Source organism: Mustela nigripes, chromosome 4 (assembly GCF_022355385.1).
Source record: "Mustela nigripes isolate SB6536 chromosome 4, MUSNIG.SB6536, whole genome shotgun sequence".
Lineage (NCBI taxonomy): Eukaryota > Metazoa > Chordata > Mammalia > Carnivora > Mustelidae > Mustela > Mustela nigripes.
In genome coordinates, this window is record NC_081560.1 from 135,876,765 (window position 1) to 135,894,646 (window position 17,882).

Here is a 17,882-nt window from a genome sequence, read left to right on the forward strand (position 1 = left end):
GAGGTCTTGGGTTGGACTCCCATGTTGGGTGTAGAGATTACTAAAAAATAAGAAGCTAAAAAAAAAAAAACAAAAAAAACACAAAACCACTAATGAACAAAGAGAAAATGAGAGCACTGACTTGTTTCCTATCCCTGGTACCAGCTACTCATCAGCCACATCTTGGAGTTAAACGAAATAAAAGATCTGATCACATATAATAAGTTGAGAAAAAAACAGGAAAGCCTTTTTGAATTCTGGCTTTATTCATATATCACTAATGATAAGGTAATCCTTTTGTATATAGAGGGCCTTGAGATCATTAGTGAATGATCCCATTAGGCCACCACATTTAAAAACAGTTTATCTCATCTATATGCCTTTTTTTAATTGAAGTATAATTTACTAACAGTCAAAAGCATACATCCTAAGGGTCAGGTCAAGAAATTTGAACACATGTCTATACCTATAGAACCCAGTTCAAGTTATAAAATATTTCCGGGCACCAGGGTGGCTCAGTGAGTTAAGCCTCTCCTTCAGTTCAGGTCATAATCTCAGGGTCCTGGGATCGAGCCCCGCATCAGGTTCCCTGCTCACTGGGGAGCCTTCTTCCCTTCCTCTCTCTCTGCCTGCCTCTCTGACTACTTGTGATCTCTGTCAAATAAACAAATAAAATCTCTTTTAAAAAAAGATATAAAATATTTCCATCACCCCCCAGTGACTGTCCCTATCCAGTCACTACTTCCCCATCCCCTGTCCTGAAGGAATCATTGTTCTGACTTCTATCACCATAGGTTAATTTTCCTGTTCTTGAACCTCATGTAAATGGAATCATACATGTGTACTCTTTTGTACGTGGCTTTACTATTTTCATATTGCTGCATGTACCGAGTTCATTCATATGTGATCTTGTATATAAACAATCCTAAGATACACACACACACACACACTATTAGAATAAACACATTCAGTGAGGTTTCAGGATACAAAGTTGATATGTGAAAAATCAGTTGTACTTCTATACATTTGCAATGAACAACCCAAAAAGAAATTAAGAAAACAATTTCATTTATAATAGCACCAGAAAGAACAAAACACTTAGGAATAAACTTAAAAGAAGTCCAACCCTTATACTCTCAAAACTATAAAACATTGTTGAAAGAAATTGAAGAAGAGCTAAAAAAAAAAAAAAACAAAAACAAAAACATGGAAAGACATTCCATGTTCATGGATTGGAAAGCTTAAGATGGCAATACTCCCCAAGCTGACCTACAGATTCAACACAAGCCCTATCAAAATTCCAGCTGGCATCTTGGCAGAAATGGACAAATTAATTCTAAAATTCATATGGAGATGAAAGGTACTCAGAATATCTTGAATAATAAGAAGAAACATCTCAAATAATAAGAAGAAAGTCAAGGAACTTGCATTTCCTGTTTTTACAATGTATAAATCTACAATACTCAAGACAGCATGGTACTGGCATAAGGATAGACCTATAGATTAATGGAATAGAATTGAGAGTCCAGAGGTAAACTCTTACATTTCTAATCATTCAGTTTTCACAGGGTTATGAAAACAATTCAGTGGGATGAGAATAATCTCTTCAACAAACAATGTTGTGACAATTGGATATCCACATGCAAAAGAATGAAGTTGAATCCCTACCTCAAACCATATACAAAAATTAATTCGAAATACATAGTAGCTAAAATTATAAAACTCTTAGAAGAAAACATAGGTATGAATGTTTTTGATCTTGGATTTGGCAATTGTTTCTTACTATGATACCTGTTACGGGCTGAATTGTGTCCCTCTACTACCAAATTCACGTGTTGAAGTTTGAATCCCCAGCACCTCAGAATATCATCACATTTAGAGATGGGGGGTCTTTAAAGAGTTAATTAATTATTTAAATTGAGGTCTTTAGAGTGCACCCTGTTCCAGTCTGACTGACATCTTTTCAAGAAGAGGAAATGTGGACCCACAAAGAGACATCAGGGATGCCTGCACACAGGGAGAGGGCCATGTGAAGAAGGGGGCCATCTGCAAGCTAAGGAAAGAGTCCTTAGAAGAAGCTAAACCTGCCAACACCTTGATCTTGGACATCTAGCCTCCAGAATTGTGAGAAAACACATTTCTGTTGTTTAACTCACCCAGTCTGTAATATTTTATCTATCAACTGATGAATGGATAAAGAAAGTGTGATATATCCACACAATGGGAACTTATTCAGAAATAAAAAAGGACCGAAGTTCAGACATGTACTACAACGTGAACAAATGTAAATGAAGTACATTTACATGCTAAATGCAAGAAGCCATTCACCAAAGATCACAATCTGTATGATTCCATTTGTATGAAATGTCCAGATCAGGCACACCTGTAGAGATGGAAAGTAGATTTGTGGTTGCCTATGTCTGGGGAGCATGGGAGTTTGGGAGGTGACAGCTAAGATACAATGTTTCTTTTCGGGATAATGAAAATACTCAAAATGATTATGGTGATGATGTCATAACTCGACAATCATTAAAAATCACGGAAATGTACACTTTAAATAGGTGAATTATATGGTATGTGAATTATATCTCAGTAAAACTGTTACCAAAGGTGGGGGGAAAGCATTCCATTTTTTATAGTTGAAACATATGAAGTATGTATGGATATAGTACAATTTTTTAATCTGCTCCTGTGCTCATGGACATTTGAATTGTTTCTAGTTTGGGCTATGACTGATAAAGTGCTGTGAACACCTGTGTACAAATCCTTATATGGACATGTGCTTTCATTTCTCTTGGGTAAATACCCAGGAATGGAATCATTGGGTCATGGGCTAGGTATATATTAATTTTTTTAAAGATATATTTATTTATTTGAGAGAGAGAGAGAGAGAGGAGGGAGCATGTGAGCAGGGAGAGGGGCAGAGGGAAAGGGAGAGAGAGAATCCCAAGCAGACTCCATCCTGAGCGTGGAGCCCAAGTGGGCCTCATGACCTGAGCCAAAACCAAGAGTTGGATGCCCGGCCAACTGAACCACCCAGGCGCCCCTATGATAAACTCCATTAGGAATAATTGAACGATTCCAAAATAGCGTCAATTTACACTCTCATCTGTCTCATCTGTTTTCATGTCTATGTTTTAGGTATGTTTTATAACATAAATAATAGTGCAGCAGTAGGCATCGATAGTTATAAGTAAATATATAGATTGTTGAGGTATGAGGTCAAAATGTTTTTGCTACAGGGGATTCTGAACTGACCAGTTCTGCAGCCTGGGACTAGGAGAGAGTCCATCTTGCTAAGGGCTTTGTATTGGTTTTGTAGGGCTGCAATAGCAAATTGGCACAAAGTTGGTGGTTTAAAATAACAGAAATTTATTATCACATAGTTCTGCAGGCCAGAAGTCCGGAATCAAGGTGTCAGCAGGGTGGGGCTCCCTCCCCAGGCTCTCGGGGAGGCTCCTTCCTGGCTGTTTTCACTTTCAGTGTCTCCAGGCACCCCCTGGCTTGTGGCTGCAGAACCCTCTCTCATCTCTGAGCCACCTTCAAGGGCCATTCTCCTTCCCCCCTACTGTCTTCTCTTCCGCCTCCCAATCAGGAAGGTCACTGGGTTTAGGGTCCACCTAAACCCATCTGGGAAGATCCTATCTCCAGATCCCTAGAGACAATACACAAAGACCCTTTTTTTTCAAATAAGGTCACATGCACAGGTTTTGAGTTAAAGTATATCTTTTAGGGGGCACTGTGCACCCCACTATAGGCCTGTTCTAGCAGAGGGAATGGGGAGAAGAGGATGGATTCGGGAGAGCTCTAGGCGAGATGGGTTTTATTTTGTTCCTGATGCACATAGACAGGTTGACTCCATAGAGTTTGGTGGCAGATTAGATGCAGGACATTTGGGAGGGGAACTCTCAAGGATAATGCTCAGGTTTCCAGCTTGGCTGCTGGGAAGATGGTTCTACTTGGGACACTTTTTCCAGAGGGAGGAGGAAGCACAGGCATGGTGTTCTCCATTTTATTCTGAATTCTGCTCAAATGTCGGATCCTTAGAGAGGCCTCCCCTATTCATGCTATCCAAAAGGATATTCCCACTCTCTGTTGTTCAACCTAGCTATCAGTGAGGATCAGATTTAGCTGATATTAACAGGAAACTCCAAAATAGCGGTTGAATTAACACACTGAAATTTTATTTTCCTCTGAAGTTCTAGAAATCTAGAGGCAGTCAGTGGGGGGCTGTTATGGGGCACCTTGGTGACAGGGACATAAACTCCTTCTATTTTATTTTGTTGCTTTGTTTGTGTGGCTGCCATTTCCAAGTTTATCTCAATATCCAAGATGTTCCTGGTTCTCTAGCCCGTTCTCTAGCGTCTGTATTTCCGCCAGCAGGAAGGAAGAATGCAAAGAATTGAAAAGCTGTATAATCTCTGTGTCTTACGGAAGGCTCCTGGAAGCCAACCCGAGATGCTCTCCCTTTAATCTCCTTGGCCAGAACTTGCTCCCATGGCCACATGTAGCCGTAGGGAAGGCTAAAATATAGTCTTTAATGGGGTGGGGGTGCTGGATTCAGCTAAAAATTGGAGATTCGTTAGCCAGAACAAAGGGGAAATGGATCTTGTAGCAGGTAGCTGTGTCGCCTACCTCCTGCTTTACTTTTCCTCCTAGCGCCTGACCTCATGTGTATTTAATTTGTGACTTATTTGCTGGCTGTCTCACCCCACCAGAATGCGGCCAGGGACTCCGTCCTGCTCACCAGTCCATTTCTAGTGACCAGGAAGTAGAGACAGATTAGGGGGCTCCCAAATGTCTGTTGAGTGAATAAATGACAAGTGGGGAATTGAGAAGAAATGACTACAATGGGAGCCCTCCTGAGTTTCAGGTGTCCGTGGGGTCTAGAGGTTGATGTTCACAAGCAGTTGGGACCCGGGTCTGGAGTTCAGGTGAGAAGTGGGGGCTGGAGCTCTTGATTCCTTGGGTAGGGCACGTTGGGATGGAGCCACAGAAGACAGCGAGGCAGGAGGGCACACTCAGCCAGCTCAGCTGAATCCACCAAACCGGATGCCCCCCACCCCCACCCTGGGAAAGGCAGCTGCTTCTGCATCTCCCTTACAAGACCCCTGTGGGTCACGCAAATCTGCCTCACTGTGTGGTTTGAGAATTTCCTTCATAAGAGGGTTCTGCACAGCCAGGCTCCTCACTTTACAAACTAACCAGGCATGACTCAGTACCCAACGGGAGAAGCTCCCCAAGACAGGTTTTTGGACTGATCTGCAACTGAGACATCGCTGGGCCTGCTTAGAATGAAAGAAATAAGGACAGTATGGTAAAATGAGCATTTCACCTTGTTAGAGCCGAGGGGGTGGGGGTGAGGGTGGGTCTCCAGTAAGACTCTCTGGGCACACATTCTAGCTCTTTGCAGTAGCTGTATGACCTTGGAGAAGTTCCCTGACCTCCCTGTGACTCTGTATTCTCATCTATAAAATGGGGATATAACTGGTATTTCCCGCATTGGGTTGTTCTGAGGGTCCAAGAAGTTAATATAAGAATTTAGACCCATACTTGGTCCCCAGTGAGTTCTCCCTGAGAACTAGCTATTATATATTATAAAGTCAGAGGTATTTAGTTTAAAAGCAGCCCTTGTTTTTCTCTCTCTCTGGCTTAGAACATCTCTTTCCTTTAGGCAATGATGGTGATAGGAGATGGAAATTGTGACTACAGTTTATTTTTTCTTAGCAAAATGAAAAAGTCAGCACCTATTTTTATTTGTATGCGTGTTTAACTTGCTGACCTAGGAGACCCCGCAGTCTAGGAATCCTGCCTGGGTGTTGACATGGGCTCTCCTGCATGAACATTTCCTTGTATATTTTGGAGCTAATTCTAAAGGGAATCATTGGCCCCAGGGAGGTGGCTGAATGTGGCATTGGAGAGAACTATCCCAGGAAACTCAGAGGAATCAATAGGGTGATTTTTGAGATTGCTCTGTGCGCACAAGATACCGGCTTCCTTTGGGGAGGGAGCAGGCTTGAGATAAGGAGCCGGGCTGACCTCAGCCATCTGGTTAACCCTTCTTCCAGGAGGTCATTCTTTCTGCCTAAGAAGCTTATCAGGTTTAGAGGCAGTGGAATAGAGGATGGGCTTTAGGATACCTGAAAGGGGTGGGACTTGGGGAAGCGAGAGAGGGGCGCACAGTGCAGGATTTGAACGCAAGCCTGAAATCTTGCACACCTAGGCACTGCCTCTCTTGCTTCATCCTAATCCCGGTCCTCATACCTGAGGCCCTCTGCCTGTTAATTCCAAATATTGGGATCTTAAAGGCCTACAGGGACCAGACCTGAGTGTGCCTCAGTGCGGGGGTTGGGGATGTGGGTGGGGGAGCACCGGGGGGGGGGGGGGGGGGGGTGCCTGGGGCAAGCTGCAGCACCCCGCAGTGTCTGAAGGGGGCAGAGGCTGCTCAGAGCTAGCTGAGCGTGGCCCGGGGATGCTAGGCGCCCAGCGTAACTAGACCTGAGATGCTGGGAACCTGGATTTTCAAGTGAAATCTCATTTTTCAGTGTTTCATCATACTTGTAACATATTCCGCGGGCTGAATAAGAGATGCGCCTGGCGGTTGCCAATTTGTAACTCTGTGACAATGTTGTCAGTGGATGGAACTGTTGTGGGCAATAAAAAAGGATGGGAGGCAGGCCAAGAACGTGATTTTTAAAAAATTTAAATTCAATTAATTAACATATAATGTAATTCTGGTTTCAGAGGTAGAGGTCAGTGATACATCAGTCTTATGTAAACCCCCAGGGCTCATTCCATCACGTGCCCTCCTTAATGTCCATCCCCCAGTTTCCCTCCTCCCACCAGGAGATTTTAGAGCCCCAGACCCCTCCAGGGAGCAAAACCAGCTGCCAAGTTGATGAGAAACCCACCATGCACTTTCATCCCAGGGTCTTGGCATCTGCAGAGCCTCGAGGGCCCTGGAGGACCGGCCTTCAGGTTTGTCCAAGAGGGGCCTGTCGCCCGTGGAGAGTTAGCATCTAAAGCAGCGATTCGCCTTCCAAGCTGCGCCTTGGACATACCTGGGAACCTCGATAGGTACTGTTTGCCCTGCACTCCAGGCCAGTTCTGCTGCCCTCTGGGGCTGAGGCCTGGGCATCAGCATTTGTAAAATCTCTCCCGGGGATTCTTCAGTATAGCCAGGTTGAAACGCACAGATCTCAGTAATAGAAATGTGGGTTCAGGCTCCCTTCCAGGTGCTTCCTCTCGGACCATGTTTTGCCTGCACCCCCTCGCCTCAGGGTTCTAACACGCGGCAGTGGCTCGCCCACGCTGGGCTTGCTTTTTCTTTCTTCCCTTTCTCTGCCTCTGAGACCTTCCACACGCCCCAAACCTCCATAGCCCTCCCTGACTGATTAAGTGGGGATAATGATATTTGCCCTGGTAACCTCACCAGCCTGTTATCAGGAGACACGAGGCAATATTCGAGAAAATAAATGCTCTGTAAACTGTCAGTATTATGCAAACACTGCTGGTAGAAGAGTGCACGGGCAGGTGCTGGGGTACAGCTCTGATCCGTGGGAGAGGATTTCTGGAGTGCCATTCCCAGTGCCCTGGGTCCAATGGCAGTTGTCCCATTCTGACGTGGCTGTGGCTTGCCTTCTCTTACTGGCAAGTGGGTTTTGTGGCTGGCAGCCTGGCATGGCCTGACCCCCACCCCCCACCCCAACGCCGGTACAAGAGGGAGCACAGTCAATGAACAGGGAAATCCGGGGGACCTTGGTGAGAGGGCTGGGCACCTGGAGGGTGAGGGGAGACCTCTGGAACTAGACTTCCAATGGTCAAGGTCATTGCTGTTCTTTCTTGGGGTCCACAGAGTAATCAGCAAGGGGCTTGATGTAGTTCTGGAATACTGGTAAGGTCCGGAGCCGACGGCCAAGAAAGAATTCTTGAGACCTCTTTGGTGCAAAAAGGTGGTTTTATTCAAGCACTGGGACAGGACCTGAGGGCAGAAAACTGATGCACTGGGGTTGTGAGAAACGCTGATTATATATTTGGGAGTTAGGGGAAGTAAGGGAAAAGGGAGATGTCCAAAAGGGCTTTCATATGCTAAAGAAGACTTTCAGGATACTGGAGGCCTGGCTATTGTCAAGTGAAAGCTGTTTTTCCCTTTAGCAAAGCATCAACACAGACAGTGGGAAGTTTTCCTAAAGGAATGTCATACAGAGCCCACCTGGGAGTGTGTGCAGAAGGGAGATTATGGAGTGTCCCCTGTGCTTCGTCCTCAGCTGCCCTTCTGATCCCTCATCAGGCTCAGCTGGGATCTAAGAGCTACCTGACAGCAAAAAGAGGCGGGATGAGAAAGAAGTGCTTGAGGTGATCAGGGGACACAGGCCCAGCTCTGAGCCCGGGAGGGGACGCTGCAGCAGTGCAGAACGGGCTCTGGTCTCAGGAGCCCGTGTGTGATTGGGGCAGAGAAGGCCAGCCCCCCCAGAAGACAGTCAACAGTATCAGGCTGACTGTTAGGGCTCAGCCGCACTTATCTGAGGCCCAGGCTGCAGTGAGGTGGGGGTGGGGGAGGATGGACAGAGCACTGGCTGGGCATCAGAACCGGGTTCGTGTCCCAGCCCCGAGCGCCACCACAGCCTGACACTGGACAAGATGGCCTACTTGCTGCGTCGCGGGTTCCTCGTCTGTAAAGAAGAGTCTTGGTCCAGATCTAGATGGACTCTGAGCACAGTCCGAGTTGGCCGTGTGGAAGTGCTGAGGCCTGGGAGACCGGGGTGAGTAGCATGCTCAGGAAAGGCTTTCTGTGGCAGGTGGGAGAGATGCCTCGGTGAGAGGGTGACCCGGACACTTGGTTGGGGGGTGGTGAGTGGAGAAGTCGGGGCGAGCAAGGACATACAGAGCCCTGCTGGAAGGGACCTGGTGGGTTGGGGAGAGTGGGGGGAGGAAGAGGTAATTGGGGAATAGTGGAGTCAGATAGCAGAAGGCTTCAGACATCGGGCTGAAGTGTTTCAGTTGGCTCTGTCAGGAAGGAGGGGGTCATTAAGGGGTTTGGGGAAGAGCTATGATGTGATTAGGCTGCCTTTAAAAAAAAAAAAAAAAAAGCAGGAATAATGTGGCCTGGACTTCAGAAAGACTGGGATGGTAGAAAGCCAGAAACCAGGGAGGGCAGCTAGGAGACTCTTATAATATCTCTGGCATGGGACCATGAGCCCTCAGGGTTGAAGGGAAGCAGTGGGGCAGGCCTAGAGATATTTCTCAGGAAATACTGATGGACCTTGGGGACTGTGTGCATTCAAGGGGTGAGGAGGAAGGAGTCATCTTGAGAAGCAGTTTCTCTCTCCATGGCCAGGGAAGAGAAAGTATTGGCAGCTTCCTTGCCTGAAAAAAGAACATGTCAGGGTAGCCTGAAAAACTGGAAGATTCAGGGGCTCCCTGGTTCCAGCTCAGTGATTCAAGAGATCATGGATGGAACAGGGGTGCAGTGATGGCGGGGGCCCGGGTTGAGGGGTATGTGTACTCGGAATGCTCCTGACCACTGCATGGGGCTCCTTCCACCACCGAGGGCTGGATGTGGGAGCCAGGGTAATTTGCAAGGCACAGTTCTTGATCCTCTAGCAACTTCCAGCATCACCACTGCAGGGCTCAAATGGCAGTGGAGAACCACCAAACTGTTCTCTTTCTCCCAATTTTGCTTTATGGCCATGTAGGCAGTGTAAGTGTTCGATGGATGCCAGAGAACTTCTGTTCCTAGTTTATGACGATACTATCCTCAAGGCAGATCCAGACTTTGTGGGGTTGGAGGCTTAAATAATTTCAGGGAGCCTCTTTGGTTAAACAATTCAAAATTACAAATATAAAATTGCTATGCAATCTCCTCAGGGCCTAGAACGGGGAGGAACACAAGTGAGAAGCCCTTGCTGCTACCCAATCTTAAAATACCCATCATTTATCGTGTATAATAAGCAGGTATTTTATTTGTATCAGGTGGGTGGGCTTTAGGATCTCCATGTTACAGATGAGGAGGCAAGCTCAGAAGGGTGACTCAGAAAGCCAGCCCTGGGTGCTGAGCTCTGGACTGAAGGCTCTGGCCTCAAGGGTCACATCTGAGGTCCTCTTTGCTTGGTGACCACAGTGGTCAGACCCCTGATGCTCCTGAGAAGGAATGTCCTGGACCGGGACCACTATACCTTTACGGAGGCCTGGTCAGGGCTCCCCCGGATCCAGGTCTAGGGTAGAGGTGGTGGTCGTGTTGGGGGGAGTTGGACTGTGACCATCTCTCAGGGCCCCACGTGGTGCAGCCTTGGTCCCGAGAGCCCAGCCTGTTGAGGCAGAGAGGCTGCATACAAAGGAAGGACAGCCAACTGCAGGGGTGAGCACTGGCTTTGAGAACGCACGGACCTAATCCTGGATCTACAGCTTCCTGGTTGTATGAAGTTCGGCCAGAGACGCGGCCTCTGGGAGCCTCAGCTGGATGACCTGTTGAATCAGGATAGTAACCTCTTCGCTGTACTTTGAGTTCCTTACACGTCCCGTGGTGAGGCAGTAAAGCTCCCGCACACAGACGCGACGATCTAAGAACAGTCCCAGCAGCAGCCCAACCGCCCGATTCCGCACCTCCCCTCCCCCTCGTCAGGGCTGAACGTTTCTCCGAGGATTCCTCCCAGCCCGGCTCACTTCCGTTGGGGAAGTGAAAAAGGTGGCACCTCGGAGGGGCCGGATGGCCGCGAGCCTCGGGGCGCGAGGGGAAGAGGAAGCCGGGGGTGGGGTGGTGGTGCTGCAACCAGGCCGGGGCGTGAGCCCTCCGCAGAGCCGCGGGCTCCAGGGACTCCGGGGCGGGCGCTGTGGGGCGTCGCTCTCGATTTAGCAACACAAATCCGTCTGCCGGAGATTAGGCCGGACGAGCCGCGCTCGGGGTGATGCACCGCCGGGAGGACGCAGCTGGGGCTCCGCGCTCTGCCCCGCGGAACCGCAGGCGCCGGCCGGAGCGGGGGTCGGCGGCGAGGACCGCGCGGCCTCGGGCGCTCGCTTCCGCCGGCCCAGGCCCAGCTCGCTCCGCACACCCACTTCTGCGCGCGCCTCCCGCGTCTCCCCATCCGCGGAGCCTCCGGGGGCGAGCCCTCGTTTCCCCGGGAAGGGGTCCGCCCCGGCCGGCCGCGGGCACCCCTCGGGGGCAGCTCGTCCCGTCCGAGTCGGACGGCGCCTGCTCCCGCGCCCCGCGCACGCCCGTCCGGCCGGGCGCCGCCACGCGCGACCCTGCGCGCCCGAGCCAGCCTCCTGCCCTCCCGCCGGCTCCCTACGTGGGGGACGTGCCGGCAGATGCCGGACCGCGGGGGATTCCGCGGCCCCGCCGCCGCCGCCGCCCCCTTTCCGGCGCGGGAGGGAGCGGCCGCCGCGCCCCCCCGCCCGGGCCCGGACGCCGCCGCCCCGCGCTGCAGAGACGGGCGGCAGCCAATGGGCGCCGAGGAGGTGGGCCGGCTGGCGGCTGTCACCCGGCCGGGGACGGGAGCGCGGAGCCGGGGCGCGCGCGAGCCACCGCCTCCCGGGCCTTGGGGGTGGAGCCGCGGCTGGAGGAGGAGGAGGAGGAGCCGCCGAGCAGCCGCCCGAGGACCACGGCTCGCCCGGGCTGCGGAGCTCCGACGCCGGCCCCACGCCCGCCGCCTCGCGTCCGAGACCGTCAGCATGATCGCCGCGCAGCTCTTGGCCTATTACTTCACCGAGCTGAAGGATGACCAAGTCAAAAAGGTGCGCCCCCGCCCGCGCGGCCGCCCGGCGCTCTGCCTGCAGCGTTGCATTCCGGCATCCGCTCGCCGCCGCCTCCATCCTCCCGCGCCCAGCCTCCTCCAGGCCGGCACCGCTCGGACGGCAGGGCGGAGGGGAGGAGGGAAGCCTTCGCTTTTCGATTCTGCCCGGGATTGTGTGTGTGTTGGGGGGACGACCCCCGAGACGGGGCTGCTTGCTGCAGTGTCCTTGAGCTGGGCTGTGGATGTCAGATGGGCCCCCGGGCCACGCGGGGAGGCGCCTGAGCTGGGAGGGGGGGGGGGGGGGGGTCGGTCCTCAAGGCCTCTTCGGAAGGTTCTGAGCGCCGTGGGCGGAGGAGTGATTACAGGGATGGTGGGGAGCTGAGCGCGCAGCAGGCGGGGGTGCCGGCTGGAGGCCGGGCATCCCATAGTCGGGGGTCCTCGCGGAGGGCCCCAGGTGCCCGGAGAGGCTCTTAGCCCTGTTCTGCCAGCTGTTGCGGCTGCTCCTCAGTCTGGGGACTGGGTGACCCGCCCGGCTTCCCGGAACGGGGAGGGGTGCGGAGGCCACCGGAAACTTTGCTCATAGGCCTCAGGTCGGGAGCGGCATGTCTAAATGGAATTTTTTATTCCTCTACGTGACTGCTCTCTTAAACTGTAATTTCCAGCCAGGCCAGGGAGCTTAAATAAGAGACTGGTCTTTTTGAGTCAGATAGAGGCCTTGACATGTATGCCTGCGACATGTGTGTACTCGCACTGGGACGCGTCTCCCTACCCTGAAGGGTTGCTGCCTTTGACATCCGTCTCGCAGAAAATACTGTCCACTGGCAGGTCTTAAAGGTGTATCTCTCCCCTAATGCCAGCCTTGCCACCGTGCTTTTAAGGAACAGCCTAGGCTGTGGGGAAAAGAAACCGTTTTATCAGTCGGAGGCCTGGCAGAGGCTCCTGACCCCCCCCCCCCCACACCCAGCATGGGTGACAGGACGGCTGGAGTAAGCTGGGATGCACAAACAAAGTGAGCCTGACTCTGACGATCAGACAAGGGAAGTACCTACAGGTGAGAGGCGGGAGCCTGAAGCTTTGGAGTCACTCAGTTCTCTTCCCATCTATGTAGGACAGCCCCCTCTGGCCCAATAGGAAGTAGGCCTGCTGAGGGCGGTGACCTCATCAAGGTCACCTGGTGAGTTAAGAGGCAGTGCCAGGGCGGGTCTCTCCCTCCCTCCACGGGGAACTTGGACCTCCTGGAAGTTAGCTGAGGGGGAGGTGCTGAGACCAAGGCCCTGGGGATGCTGCTTGGATCCTGGGTCCTGTGCTACGTGGGGACCAAAGCAGGGCAGTTAGGAGACAAGGCCTGGAAATCTGCCACCATCCCTCAGAGCTAGAAGCAACAGTGACTCTAGAGTTGACTGGCTGTGGGACTCCTGCTCCCTGCTGGGCAGTGCGGTGGAGCTTGCCCTGGCCACGGAGCTCAGGGAGCTGTGTCTGCCCGCATGTATTGTTCAGGCTCTCTCCAGGGGTGTTGTGTGCCACTGACGTTCTTCCCATTTCCAGTGGGGAAATGTACCGTGCAGATGAGTTCACGGTCCTTCCCCTGCACGTGGCATACACTGTAGTTCCAGACAGCAGACCAGTGGAGTGGGGGACCCAGAAGACTCTTCTAAGTTTCCACCATCCATACCCATATCACCTGTGTGGCCTTCGGGGCCTACGCTGGGTTGAGGTTTGAACTGTACTCAGTAAGCATTGTTTGTCAGGCACTCGGTGTTGACTGTGGCCTCCCTCGAATTCCATCGACCAGGCTCCTGGAGGCATCTGGGTGTGTGACTTCTGAATGGATTGGTCCTCCTCAAATCCCTTCTGCTCTGAGATTGGGAACCTGGCCTTCCCTCCCCACCCCTTCCTGGCCTCAGAACAGTGCTGGAGGAGGGTCTTGAGGCCAAAGCTTACATCATGTGGTATTATTGGCCAAGGAGAGTTTTAGGAACGAGATGGCTTTCTTGCACCCCACTGGGGACCATCTTAAACTGCTTTCTATAGGGGGTGTGTGTGCGCGCCCATGCGCCTGCCAGAGGATCACCTTGGTCTGCATGATGGGCTGTGTGGCATTGCCCTCCATGGGTGTGGTCCCCAGGAAGCTTCCAGGGCCTCCTGAGAGCCTAGTGGACACTCTTAACAATGGCCTAGTCAGCTTTCCCCACCTCCACCTGTACAGAGCCTTGGGGACTGCATCTTCTCTCCTGGGCCTCCAGACTTGGTAGAGGGCAGCCCTTCCTACCCACCACTTACTGTGAAAAGGCTGGGTGGGGCTGTAGGACTCCAAACCCTGCTCTTCTTGCCTAAATCAGGCTCTCCCTGCGACCCAGTGGGGACCCAGTAGGGACCCAGCGAGGCTAGCCCCCGCCTGCCTACCCTGCCAGCGTGGGTAGCCATGATGATTCAGCCCTTCAGCCCTAGGCAGCCTCTTGGGCTCTAAAGACAGCCCCGGCCTCTCCCACTAGCATTCATTCATTTTCTTGCCTTCTGGCCTGGGGGTAGGAGGAGGGAAGACGGGGATGGTGTCAGGGAAGGTTTTTCCGGGATTGCTCAGGATAGAGACACGATCATGAAAAGAGTTCTCATTTCTCTCTCCATTGCCGGTGAGACATGTCACTAATTCAATCTTGTAAATATATCTGGGGTTGAAACAGGCCAAGGGCCTGGCTGCCCTGCGTGGAGCCCCATTTACCAGAGTGCATTTGTGTGCTGTTGGTTAATGGGGTGCTGGGAAAAGCGTGTCTTGGTGTTAGACTGAAATAAGTACAAGACATAGTTTCCTTTTACTCGCCTGGTGCTTTTACCAGGAAAAGGAAGGCACGTGTGTGCTTGTGAGAGATTCCATTCATCAGAATCCCAGACATCTGCTAGTTCTGTAGCTAGAGGCGGGGTCCTTTGACCTCCAAGTAACTTTTAACAGGCCAGTCTTCTTGCCGGCCTCTTCCACTTGGCTTCGCCATGAAGAGCCTGGAGGAGGGAGATAGTGCGCATAGTGCTTTGTTTGGGAGAGGAGGAGGAGTCCAACACGGTGAGAACGTGGCCTCTTAAGGACTAGCTTCCCGGGGGCGGCCAACTGGCCCAGTCGGTAAACCATGCTTCACTCCATCTCAGGGTTGTGAGTTCGAGCCCCATGTTGTGTGTGAAGATTACTTAGAAATGAAATCTTGGGGCGCCTGGGTGGCTCAGTCATTAAGTGTCTGCTCTTGGTTCCAGTCATGATCCCAGGGTCCTGGGATCGAGCCCCACATAGGCTCCCTGCTTGGCAGGAAACCTGCTTCTCTCTCTCCCACTCCCCCTGCTTGTGTTCCCTCTCTTGCTGTGTCTCTCTCTGTGTCAAATAAATAAATAAATAAATAAAATCTTAGGGGAAAAAAAAAAAGAATAAAAATTAAAAACTAAAATCTTAAAAAAAAAAAAGTAAGTACTAGCTTCCTTTCCTTCAAGTTTGTAAGAATGGCAACCAGTGGGTTCTCACTGAGTGGGATCCCTGTGACCCTGAGTAATCCCCATCAGCAGGTGAACAAACAGGTGTGATTTGTCCAACAGCTGAACAGGAGTGCTTGCCCCAGAAGGTGGGCGAGACTATGCTTGGCAGTTAAAGAGCTACCCATGGTTTATTTTCTCCCAGCCCATGTATTCCAGCTGCAACACCAAGCATTAATAAAATGCCCTTTTCTTATTGCCCAGAGGTGAGGGAGAGGAGAGATGGAAAGTTATGAAAAATACCTCAGATACCTTTTGATCTGCTGTTACACAGATGTCCGGTTAGAGCCTCACTCCTTGGGTGATTCTTTATTTCATTATCCTTGTCCCTGCTACTGGGGATGTTCTCGGAGCTCCCCCTCCCCCCACCCCGAGAAGCCCCAACGCTTCATTTGGTTTGATAATTTGGGACTGTTGTGAGGGAATAAACTGGGAAACCGGGTGGGTACAAGGGACTTTCACATCTGGCCGTGCCGCGCGGTCCTCCCACACTCCTGCTGTTTTCTGGAAATGGCATGGGCAGCCTTCTCCAGAAGAGACAGATTTGGTACTGTCTCTCCGCGCGTGCCTGCAGTCAGGGACTCCTGCGGGATGGAATTAGCCCCCAGAGTCAGCTCTGAGCGTGCCTAAGGGCAGCCAGTCAGCTCTGAGGCCGGGAGGCAGCCGTGGCCAGGCTTCGGGCACCTGTTTGTTGATTTGTGGACCTTTAGAACTCAGAAACTCAGTAGTTTCTTTGGAAACGGTTGAGTCCTTTATCATGTGCAGAGGGCTGTGCTAGGCTGGGGTGACGGGTATAAACTCGGTGTGAAATGCTCCCTACTCCCCCAGAGCATCACTAATGATTTTCTGTCTTGGAAGAAGTGCAGAGCACAGAAGGCTGTGAGAGCATATAGGGCTAGTGTTCAGATCATGGGTGGGAAAGTGCTAACTTAGGAGGGGCTTAAAGCCAGGCCCTAGGTGGGCAAATGGGTCTTAGACTTAAAACTTGGTGAGGGAGAGTCAGATGGATAGATCTCAAAATGTAGTTTTGCTTTCTCCTGAATGGCTTGTTATCTCTGAGCATCCCGGAACAGTTATGGCTGTCTTAGCAGGTATCGTGTGTGTGTGTGTGTGTGTGTGTCCGTCCCCACCTGTCGAATCATACACACACGTATATTAACAAGCTTGTGAAGCTTGTGTGTATGTGTACTTTCAAAAACCTCCGGTGAGGTTGTGAGGACAGGAAGCAGTAGTATTCCTGAGTGTCCCAGAGCAGTGCTCCCCCTTGCAATGCCTCCTGGGGCATCTCCCCCGCCATCACCCCTGTCTGCCCTTTATGCTGCAGATGAAAAGCAGGAATTTTATTCCTCATTTAGAAACAGGCACTGGAGGTCCCATGGAGAGAGACATGACTTTCTCAAGGTCTTAAGACAATCTGGAATGGGCTCCAGTAGGCTCTTCTTACTCCCTCTGCTTCTTCCTTCTAGGAGAAAAATCCATCCTTCTTGATTTTACTGATTTAACATGGAATCTGAATTTTAATTCTCTCCCCCAGAAGTCAATATGTAGGAGACACATTTTATTATGAAATATTCAAGGTGCATAAAAATGAGATTTGAGATCAGCATAACAAACACCTGTGTACCTACCACTCAGCCTGAGAAGTTACAGACATGGTTACAATTACATTAGAGACAGACTGAAAGCTCGGCTTTCCTGTCTTCTCTCCCATTCTGTGTCTCTCTCCAGAGAGCGCAGCAGTCCTGATTTCCGTGCATGTTTTTATGCCTTTATTAATTACAGAGCATGTGTCTATAAACAGTGTATAGTTTATAGTTACTTTATGTAGTTATAAGCTTTTGTAAATGATGTATCCTTTTGCAACTAGCCTTTTCTGCCTCAGCAGTCTGTCCTCAGGATTGCTCCACATGGATGCACACACCTGTGTTTCATCAATTTGGACTGCTGCATGCTCTCACATTGTGCAAAACACCACAATTTAGGATTTATCTATTCTTCTGATGGGAATTTGGGTTTCTGATGTTTGACTTTAGAAACAGTGCCACTGTGATTCTCCTCACGCAAGTCTCTAGAACACACGCGCGTTGCTCTGGGCTCGGGGCTGTCGATCTGGGCTGCTGAAACTGCTGGGTCAAAGAGTGTGTACATCTTCCCATTTTCCAGGTTTTGTCAAATTGCCATCCCCGGGGGTCCTGCCACTTCATACCCCCACCAGAAGTCTGTACAGGTTCCTGTCATCCCACACTAATCCTCGGGACAGTCAAACCTGTAACGTGTTTTAGTAGATAATTTTTAAAAAAGATATTATGTATTTATTTGACAAAGAGAGAGAAAGAGAGCATAAGCACAGGGAGCAGCAGGCAGAAGGAAAGGGAGAAGCAGGCTCCTCGCTGAGCAGGGAGCCTGATGGGGGACTTGATCCTAGGACCCTGGGATCATGACCTGAGCTGAGGGCAGCCGCTCAGTGGACTGAGCTGTCCAGGAGTCCCAAGTAGATAATTTTTAAAGAGTCTCTTTCTTCCCAGTTGTTTCCATTCACATTACACACTTGACCTTAGTTTAAAATTAGCCATTTCCTCGTTTACTGTATGGAGCAGAGCCCTGGTGAGGTTGACAGCTCTGTGAGTGGCGGCAGCCCCATTGACTGCTGCTGGGACCCATATA

At 50.8% G+C, this 17,882-nt stretch overlaps 1 protein-coding gene across 1 annotated transcript in view; it reads left to right on the forward strand.

The window, feature by feature from the left end:
* Positions 1–11,508: 11,508 nt before the first annotated feature.
* Positions 11,509–17,882, forward strand: part of HK1 (hexokinase 1) — a 61,792-nt gene continuing 55,418 nt past the window's right edge. The window contains exon 1 of the mRNA XM_059397611.1: positions 11,509–11,709. Within this exon, the coding sequence (XP_059253594.1) occupies positions 11,647–11,709 (63 nt within the window). The 5' untranslated portion in view covers positions 11,509–11,646. The remainder of the gene's footprint in view (positions 11,710–17,882) is intronic.